The sequence below is a fragment of the Apostichopus japonicus genome, chromosome 9 (genome assembly GCF_037975245.1).
Source record: "Apostichopus japonicus isolate 1M-3 chromosome 9, ASM3797524v1, whole genome shotgun sequence".
Classification (NCBI taxonomy): domain Eukaryota; kingdom Metazoa; phylum Echinodermata; class Holothuroidea; order Aspidochirotida; family Stichopodidae; genus Apostichopus; species Apostichopus japonicus.
In genome coordinates this window covers 7,555,974-7,566,981 of record NC_092569.1, presented here as the reverse complement: position 1 = coordinate 7,566,981, position 11,008 = coordinate 7,555,974, and the positions used below count along the sequence as shown (strand labels likewise).

Below are 11,008 nucleotides of genomic sequence, written 5' to 3'. Positions count from 1 at the left end.
CGATTGATCGGTAGCGAACATTCGATTGATCGATACCGCACATTCGATTGATCGACACCGCACATTCGATTGATCGATACCGCACATTCGATTGATCGATACCGCACAATCGATTGATCGATACAACACATTCGATTGATCGGTACCGAACATTCGATTGATCGGTACCGCACATACGATTGATCGGTAACGCACATTCGATTGATCGATATCGCACATTCGATTAATCGGTACTGCACTTTCGATTGACCGATACCGCACATTCGATAGATCGATACTGCGCATTCGATTACTCGATAACGCACATCGATTGATCGATACCGCACATTCGATTGATCGATACTGCGCTTTCGATTTATCAGTACCGCACGTTCGATTGATCTATACCGCACATTCGATTGATCGATACCGCACTTTCGATTGATCGGTAGCGCACATTCGATTGATCGATACCGCACTTTCGATTGATCGGTAGCGCACATTCGATTGATCGATATTGCACGTTCGATTGATCTATACCGCACATTCGATTGATCGATAACGCACATTCGAATGATCGATACTGCACATTCGATTAGTCGATAACGCCCATCGATTGATCGGTACCGCACATTCGATTGATCGATACTGCGCTATCGATTTATCGGTACCGCACATTCGATTGATCGGTACCGCACATTCGATTGATCGGTAGCGAACATTCGATTGATCGATACCGCACATTCGATTGATCGGTACCGCACATTCGATTGATCGGTAGCGAACATTCGATTGATCGATACCGCACATTCGATTGATCGATACCGCACATTCGATTGATCGATACCGCACATTCGATTGATCGATACCGCACATTCGATTGATCGATACAACACATTCGATTGATCGGTACCGAACATTCGATTGATCGGTACCGCACATACGTTTGATCGGTACCGCACATTCGATTGATCGGTACCGCACATTCGATTGATCGATACCGCACATTCGATTGATCGATACCGCACATTCGATAGATCGATACTGCGCATTCGATCAGTCGATAACGCACATCGATTGATCGGTACCGCCAGGTCGATTGATCGATACTGCGCTTTCGATTTATCGGTACCGCACATTCGATTGATCGGTACCGCACATTCGATTGATCGGTAACGCACATTCGATTGATCGATTCTGCTCTATCGATTGATCGATACTGCGCATTCGATCAGTCGATAACGCACATCGATTGATCGGTACCGCCAGGTCGATTGATCGATACTGCGCTTTCGATTTATCGGTACCGCACATTCGATTGATCGGTACCGCACATTCGATTGATCGGTACCGCACATTCGATTGATCGATTCTGCTCTATCGATTGATCGATACCGCACATTCGATTGATCGGTAGCGCACATTCGATTAATAGGTACCGCACATTCGATTGATCGATACCGCACATACGATTGATCGGTAACGCACTTTCGATTGACCGATACCGCACATTCGATTGATCGGTACCGCACATTCGATTGATCGGTAGCGAACATTCGATTGATCGATACCGCACATTCGATTGATCGATCCCGCACTTTCGATAGATCGATACTGCGCATTCGATAAGTCGATAACGCACATCGATTGATCGATACCGCACATTCGAATGATCAATACTGCGCTTTCGATTTATCGGTACCGCACATTCGATTGATCGGTACCGCACATTCGATTGATCGACACCGCACATTCGATTGATCGATACCGCACATTCGATAGATCGATACCGCACATTCGATTGATCGATACAACACATTCGATTGATCGGTACCGAACATTCGATTGATCGGTAACGCACATTCGATTGATCGATACCGCACATTCGATTGATCGATAATGCACATTCGATTTATCGGGACCGCACATTCGATTGATCGGTACGGCCCATTCGATTGACAAATACCGCACATTCGATAGATCGATACTGCGCATTCGATTAGCCGAAAACGCACATCGATTGATCGATACCGCACATTCGATTGATCGATACCGCACATTCGATAGATCGATACTGCGCATTCGATCAGTCGATAACGCACATCGATTGATCGGTACCGCCAGGTCGATTGATCGATACTGCGCTTTCGATTGATCGGTACCGCACATTCGATTGATCGGTACCGCACATTCGATTGATCGATTCTGCTCTATCGATTAATCGATACCGCATATTCGATTGATCGGTAGCGAACATTTGATTGATCGATACCGCACATTCGATTGATCGACACCGCACATTCGATTGATCGATACCGCACATTCGATTGATCGATACCGCACATTCGATTGATCGATACAACACATTCGATTGATCGGTACCGAACATTCGATTGATCGGTACCGCACATACGATTGATCGGTAACGCACATTCGATTGATCGATATCGCACATTCGATTAATCGGTACTGCACTTTCGATTGACCGATACCGCACATTCGATAGATCGATACTGCGCATTCGATTAGTCGATAACGCACATCGATTGATCGGTACCGCACATTCGATTGATCGATACTGCGCATTCGATTGATCGGTACCGCACATTCGATTGATCGGTACCGCACATTCGATTGATCGGTAGCGCACATTCGATTGATCGGTACCGCACAGTCGATTGATCGATACCGCACATTCGATTGATCGATACTGCACGTTCGATTGATGTATACCGCACATTCGATTGATCGATACCGCACATACGATTGATCGGTAACGCACATTCGATTGATCGATACCGCACATTCGATTGATCGATACAACACATTCGATTGATCGGTACCGAACATTCCATTGATCGGTACCGCACATACGATTGATCGGTAACGCACATTCGATTGATCGATATCGCACATTCGATTAATCGGTACTGCACTTTCGATTGACCGATACCGCACATTCGATAGATCGATACTGCGCATTCGATTACTCGATAACGCACATCGATTGATCGATACCGCACATTCGATTGATCGATACTGCGCTTTCGATTTATCAGTACCGCACATTCGATTGATCGGTACCGCACATTCGATTGATCGATACTGCGCATTCCATATATCGTTACCGCGCATTCGATTGATCGGTACCGCACATTCGATTGATCGGTACCGCACATTCGATTGATCGGTAGCGAACATTCGATTGATCGATACCGCACATTCGATTGATCGATACCGCACATTCGATTGATCGATACCGCACATTCGATTGATCGATACCGCACATTCGATTGATCGATACAACACATTCGATTGATCGGTACCGAACATTCGATTGATCGGTACCGCACATACGTTTGATCGGTACCGCACATTCGATTGATCGGTACCGCACATTCGATTGATCGATACCGCACATTCGATTGATCGATACCGCACATTCGATAGATCGATACTGCGCTTTCGATTTATCAGTACCGCACATTCGATTGATCGGTACCGCACATTCGATTGATCGGTAGCGAACATTCGATTGATCGATACCGCACATTCGATTGATCGATACCGCACATTCGATTGATCGATACCGCACATTCGATTGATCGATACCGCACATTCGATTGATCGATACAACACAATCGATTGATCGGTACCGAACATTCGATTGATCGGTACCGCACATACGTATGATCGGTACCGCACATTCGATTGATCGGTACCGCACATTCGATTGATCGATACCGCACATTCGATTGATCGATACCGCACATTCGATAGATCGATACTGCGCATTCGATCAGTCGATAACGCACATCGATTGATCGGTACCGCCCGGTCGATTGATCGATACTGCGCTTTCGATTTATCGGTACGCACATTCGATTGATCGGTACCGCACATTCGATTGATCGGTGTCACGAACGACTTTATTCATTGTACGTGTATTCAGTATATGCTGGTCAGGGTGATAAGTAGGTCACTCGTCGTGACTGACAACTTGTGCGTTTTTTCTGGAAGCGTCGAGAAATGATGGCGCTATTCGGTATTAACGAGTGCAAATTTCCAGAACATACGGGAAGTGTTTTTTTAGTAGGTGACCGGATATCGTCGACCAATGAACGATGCACTATCAGTCGTATCTTCGAGACATGGATGATTCTCGATGTTTTTCCGTCAGGATTCCTGGAAAAGAACTTTCGGGAGATTAAACCCGGCTATATATAAGAAGAGATATTTTCGGTGATGAGGAGTTTAGTTTTCCGATCTATTGTGAAAAGAAATTCATTTGAGATAAAAGATTAATCGAGGGGACGGACAGAGGAACCGGTGGACTGTTTGTTTATTAGATTGGTGCGTCGTTTAACCGGGACAGGCGTGACTTCGGCAGAGTTTTTCGGAGTTCACCCAGGAGGAAGCCATCCTTGGGATACAAACGTTGAGTCGAATTGGACCAGCGGGGAACGGTTTTGCTCCTGACCAAGTCACGGGATACCAGTCTACGAGGGAGAATCCCGACATCGTTGCTGGTGACGCAAGGAGGTCAGAACAGCTACGAAAGGAACCGAGAGCCGGCACGCGCCGCGTAAGATAAGTTAAATAATCTTTTAAAAATTTAACGGCCGTATAATATTGTAAAATCTGTCTGTAATATTCCAAATTTCTAGTACCAATAATCCTTGTACAAATCAGTAGAGATCGTATCATTGTAAATATATCGTTTTGTTAACTTTCAGAAACATCTCAGTAGTCTTTTGGTCCTTTGAGTTTACTTCCCTGAATCTATCTAAAATTTTATTTTTATCGGCTTTGAAGGCCAAAGGAAAAACCCGGGGTCGCAACAGAGGGGGCGCTAGAGGGTGCCATTTTGTATTATCCCACGGAAGTTGTGACAATTAATGGGGGCCTATCCGGGAATTGTTTAAAAGGTAGAAACAAAACGGGAATTGTTTAAAAGATAGAAACAAACCGGGGAAGTGTTTAAAAAGATAGAAACAAAACGGGAAAAGTGTAAAACACCAGAAAGGAGTATATCCCGAAGTGACTTACAAACTGAGAAGTTTCTGAAACCATATATATTTGATATATTGTTATTGGTACATGTGTTTGCCTGACTGAATGATGGATATTAGAGAATTAACTGAGTTGGGGGCTAAAATGGGTCTTACGGGTGGCGAACTCTTAAACTTCGTCAAAGAACAGCAGCAGATCGCTCGTGACGAAAGGCAACAAGAAAGGGCTGAGGCGGAAAAAGAAAGGGCTGAGGCGGAAAAAGAAAGGGATGAGGCGGAAAAGCAAAGGGCTGAGGCGGAAAAGCAAAGGGCTGAGGCGGAAAAACAAAGAATGTTTGAATTGGCTAAGCTTGAAAAGCAAGCTGAGTTGCAGCAAAATAGCAATGGCGATGCCGATTTGAATTCCTCCCGTAGCTCCACTTCAAGCCGCGAGCCAAATAGAATCCCAACGCCCAAAATGCCTCACTTTGATGAGAAGGAAGACCTCGACGCATACTTGCTGCGCTTCGAGCAATTCGCAACAGCGCAAGAGTGGCCAGAGGAACAATGGGCATTAAATTTGAGTCTGTGTCTAAAGGGAGAAAGTCTCCGTGTTTACTCTAGGTTACCACCCGATGACTCACAAGATTATCAAAAGCTAAAGAAAGCCCTGTTGAAACGATTTCAATTCACAGAGGAAGGCTTCCGTCAGAAATTCAGACGAGAAAGGCCCAAAAAAGGGGAAACATCAATTCAATACATGGCAAGGTTGGAAAATTATATGGCCAGATGGTTGGAAATGGGCGGAATTAAGAAAACGTTCGAGGAATTTTCAGATCTCATGTTGCGGGAGCAGTTCCTAAATGTATGCAGTAAGGAATTAGCATTATTCCTGAGAGAACATGACTGCAAGACTTCTAAAGCGCTGTCAGAGCTGGCTGACAAATACTTAGAAGCGCATCACAGGGATCTTGAAAAATGTGTGAAATCCTTCCAAACAAATCAGGGAAATGGGAAAAAACCTGACGGTAACCCCAACAGTCAGGAATACAAAACCAAAATTGTGGACGCTGGTGAAAACAGAAACACGCGTTCAGCCATAAAATGCTTTGTTTGCGGGAAATTGGGGCATAAGGCAAACGATTGCAGGCAGAGGTTTAAAGCGCAATCGGCGGTTGCGACTGAAAATGCCAAACCCGACAAGCTAGGATCGAGCGATGGGTCGCAAAAAGATCATCGTAGCGGACAAACCGCGAATCTGTGTTTGATGAAACAAATCAAGGAAAGTGACAACTATTCAATTAATTTAGCGTGTGGTCACGAGATCCCAATAGTCAGTGCGGCGTGTGAGGAGCCTACCGACATTACTGAGAAAATTTTGTCAGATGTTAAGGAGCGCATGCCGGTGGTTGAGGGCTATCTTAAAGGGAGGAAGGTGTCAGTGTTACGCGATAGCGGGTGTTCTGGTGTCATCGTTAGGAGAGATTTGATCTCCGATGATCAGTTGACCGGTGTAGATCAACTGTGTGTACTGATTGACGGTACAGTGAGGAAGATTCCAGAAGCTATCGTGGCGGTGGACACGCCCTTTTTCACAGGATCCCTCAAGGCTCTCTGTATGAAGAGGCCAGTGTATGACTTAATAATTGGGAATGTTCCTGGTGTTCGAGGTCCTGAGAATCCCGACCCAGATTGGAGTGTAAAAAAAGTTCCAAGTGAGCAGTTTGAACCTCACAATGTGGAAGAAACAGCTAGTGTTGAAATAGGAACCAGTGTTGAGTCACGTGATGAACCGGAAGTCGCTGCGGATCGAATGATTCCAAGTGATAACGTAGGCGATGACTCAGATATTGGAGGTGCCGTAGAGACACGTGCACAAAAGCAAAAACGAAATGAAAATCTGAAACCCCTAAAAACGGCTAATGTTCCTATGGATGACGTAACACCTGAGCAATTGAGACAAGCTCAGAAGGAGGATTCAACCCTCAAAAATTGCTTCAAGCATGTTGGGAATCCCAGACCACTGAAAGGTAAAGAGGGGATCTCCGAATTCATTTTAAGGAATGATATTCTATATCGCAAAGTTTCGGGGAATGACAAACCTAGTGACCAATTGGTTGTACCCGAAAAGTTCAGAAATCAAGTGATGAAACTGGCTCATGACAGTATTATGGCGGGTCACCTAGGGATAGCCAAGACAACTGACAAAGTTCAGTCTCAATTCTACTGGCCAGGTGTAGGATCCGACGTAATGCGTTATTGCAAGTCATGCGATATTTGCCAGAGAACATGTGATAAGGGAAGGGTCACTAAGGTCCCATTGGGTCACATGCCCTTGATTGACACACCATTCAAGAGGGTGGCGGTAGACATTGTCGGACCGATCAGTCCTACTTCCAAGCATGGGAATCGGTATATCCTAACACTTGTCGATTATGCAACAAGGTTTCCCGAGGCAGTTCCATTGCGTAACATAGATACTGAGAGAGTGGCAGAAGCTTTGGTGGACATATTTTCAAGAGTGGGAGTCCCATCTGAGATCCTGACTGACAGGGGGTCACAGTTTACCTCAGATGTGATGAAGGAGGTGAGTCGATTACTGTCACTGCGACAACTCACCACTACCCCCTACCACCCGATCTGCAACGGTCTAGTTGAGAAATTCAATGGTACCTTGAAGAGGATGCTAAAGCGCATGTGTGAGGAGAGACCGTCAGACTGGGACCGCTATATAGGACCACTACTATTTGCGTATAGGGAGGCTCCGCAAGCCAGCACAGGTTTCGCACCGTTCGAGTTACTCTATGGTAGGACAGTGAGAGGTCCTATGGCCATTTTGAAAGAGATGTGGACATCTGAAGTGGACAACCCTGAAACTAGGTCAACATATCAGTATGTCCTAGATTTGAGAGAACGGCTAGAGGAGACTTGCGCTCTGGCTAGATCAGAGTTACAGGAATCGTCAGAGAGGTACAAGAAGTACTATAACCGGAAGGCTAAAAGTCGCAAGTTCAAACCAGGTGATTTGGTGTTGATACTCTTGCCTACTGATCAAAACAAGCTGTTGATGCAGTGGAAGGGGCCATTCACCGTATTGAGTGAAATTGGCGAATCAAGCTATTCAATCGATGTCAATGGGAAGTCGAAAAGTTTTCATGCAAACCTGCTGAAAGAGTACATAAGTAGGGACAAGTCAAATGTGGTTGGGACTACAGTCATTTCAATGTCTGAGGATGAGGAGCAGGAAAGTTGTTTCGAACTGCCTGCGCTGCAGACTAATCAGAGTGAATCGGCATCGGATGTTGTCGTAAATGACGAATTAGGTGTAGGCCAATCACACGAGGTTAAACGAGTGTTATCCAAGTTCACTGATGTCCTGACTGATGAACCTGGCAAAACTGATGTTCTTAAATGTGACATCAAGTTAACTACTGATAAGCCAATCAAAGCAAAGCCTTACCCAGTACCACTCTCGATGCAAGATTCGTTACAAGAGGAAGTTAGGAAAATGATTGACATGGGAGTGATTGAACCTTCAAACTCACCTTATAGTTCACCTGTGGTGTTGGTACCTAAACCTGATGGTACGAAGAGATTCTGCGTGGATTATAGGAAGCTCAATAAAGTAACCACGTATGAAGCTGAACCTATGCAAACCATGACAGAGATATTCTCGGAATTGTCGAATGACAAGTACTTCAGCCGAATCGATCTAACGAAGGGATATTGGCAGGTTGAAATGACACAGTCAGCGAAAGAGAAGACTGCCTTTGTGACACCAGATGGGTTATGGCAATTTAAAACGATGCCCTTTGGATTGGTTGGGGCACCGGCAGTTTTCACTAGGTTAATGAGAACCATTTTGAGGGATGTGCCAAATGTTGTCAATTATCTGGATGATATTTTGATTCATACCGAGACATGGGATGAGCATGTAGAGTGTTTGGAGTTGTTATTTCAGACGTTGAGAGAGAGCGGACTGACAGCTCGTCCGAGTAAGTGTGAAATAGGGTTCACTAAATTAGAGTTCTTGGGCCACACAGTTGGAAACGGGAAGTTGGGCCCGAAGCAGAGTACCCTTGATAAAATCAAAAACGCTCCAAAACCCGAGACGAAAACCCAAGTCAGGTCGTTTCTTGGTCTCACGGGGTATTACAGAGACTATATACCAAACTACTCTGCACTAGTTGCCCCACTGTCGGACCTGACGAGGAAGGGTTCACCCAATAGAGTGATTTGGGGAAGCGCCCAGGACAAGGCGTTCAATGATCTGAAGCGAGCGCTTATTAGTCCACCCCTTCTCAGGCTTCCTGATATAAATAAGCAATTTGTTCTGAGGACCGATGCATCCGATGTAGGGATAGGTGCAGTCCTACTACAGGAACATGAAGGAGAATTATTTCCTGTAGCGTATGCTAGTAGAAAGTTATTGGAGAGGGAAAGAAATTATTCAGTGATTGAGAGAGAATGCCTAGGATTAGTTTGGGCAGTACAGAAATTCCATGTATATCTGTACGGAAGTGAGTTCGTCTTACAGACTGATCACGAACCACTCACTTATTTAAATAGAGCGAAGTTGCTGAACTCAAGAATTATGAGATGGGCATTAGTACTACAAGAGTACAGATTCAGACTAGAATCAATCAAAGGAAAGTACAATGTTGGTGCAGATTATATGAGCCGAATGTAAGCGGGTTATTCATTCATTTAATCAGATGTAGATTTGTTGATTGTAACACTATTGATTGTTGTTATGCTATCATACATTTATAGTTTTGTCGGATTATAGAATTGTTTATAGTTTATAGAATTTGACATTTATGGAATTGTTAGTTTGAGTATTTTGAGATGGTTATCAATATTCATTAGTTATGTTTAATTTAAAGTTGCATACACGTCCATTTATAGATGAAATATTTAAAATATTTATCTTAAAGGGGGAGTAATTGTCACGAACGACTTTATTCATTGTACGTGTATTCAGTATATGCTGGTCAGGGTGATAAGTAGGTCACTCGTCGTGACTGACAACTTGTGCGTTTTTTCTGGAAGCGTCGAGAAATGATGGCGCTATTCGGTATTAACGAGTGCAAATTTCCAGAACATACGGGAAGAGTTTTTTTAGTAGGTGACCGGATATCGTCGACCAATGAACGATGCACTATCAGTCGTATCTTCGAGACATGGATGATTCTCGATGTTTTTCCGTCAGGATTCCTGGAAAAGAACTTTCGGGAGATTAAACCCGGCTATATATAAGAAGAGATATTTTCGGTGATGAGGAGTTTAGTTTTCCGATCTATTGTGAAAAGAAATTCATTTGAGATAAAAGATTAATCGAGGGGACGGACAGAGGAACCGGTGGACTGTTTGTTTATTAGATTGGTGCGTCGTTTAACCGGGACAGGCGTGACTTCGGCAGAGTTTTTCGGAGTTCACCCAGGAGGAAGCCATCCTTGGGATACAAACGTTGAGTCGAATTGGACCAGCGGGGAACGGTTTTGCTCCTGACCAAGTCACGGGATACCAGTCTACGAGGGAGAATCCCGACATCGTTGCTGGTGACGCAAGGAGGTCAGAACAGCTACGAAAGGAACCGAGAGCCGGCACGCGCCGCGTAAGATAAGTTAAATAATCTTTTAAAAATTTAACGGCCGTATAATATTGTAAAATCTGTCTGTAATATTCCAAATTTCTAGTACCAATAATCCTTGTACAAATCAGTAGAGATCGTATCATTGTAAATATATCGTTTATTTAACTTTCAGAAACATCTCAGTAGTCTTTTGGTCCTTTGAGTTTACTTCCCTGAATCTATCTAAAATTTTATTTTTATCGGCTTTGAAGGCCAAAGGAAAAACCCGGGGTCGCAACAGAGGGGGCGCTAGAGGGTGCCATTTTGTATTATCCCACGGAAGTTGTGACAATCGGTACCGCACATTCGATTGATCGATTCTGCTCTATCGATTGATCGATACCGCACATTCGATTGATCGGTAGCGAACATTCGATTGATCGATACCGCACATTCGATTGAT

At 44.3% G+C, this 11,008-nt stretch overlaps 1 protein-coding gene across 1 annotated transcript; it reads left to right on the top strand.

Moving 5' to 3' along the window:
- The first annotated feature begins 3,895 nt into the window (after window positions 1-3,895).
- Window positions 3,896-10,900, top strand: LOC139973750 (uncharacterized). The gene is made up of 2 exons (XM_071980612.1): window positions 3,896-4,907; window positions 4,968-10,900. Exon 2 carries the CDS (start codon window positions 5,098-5,100, stop codon window positions 9,658-9,660), a length of 4,563 nt encoding a protein of 1,520 aa, XP_071836713.1. The 5' UTR covers window positions 3,896-4,907; window positions 4,968-5,097; the 3' UTR covers window positions 9,661-10,900.
- Window positions 10,901-11,008: the final 108 nt, after the last annotated feature.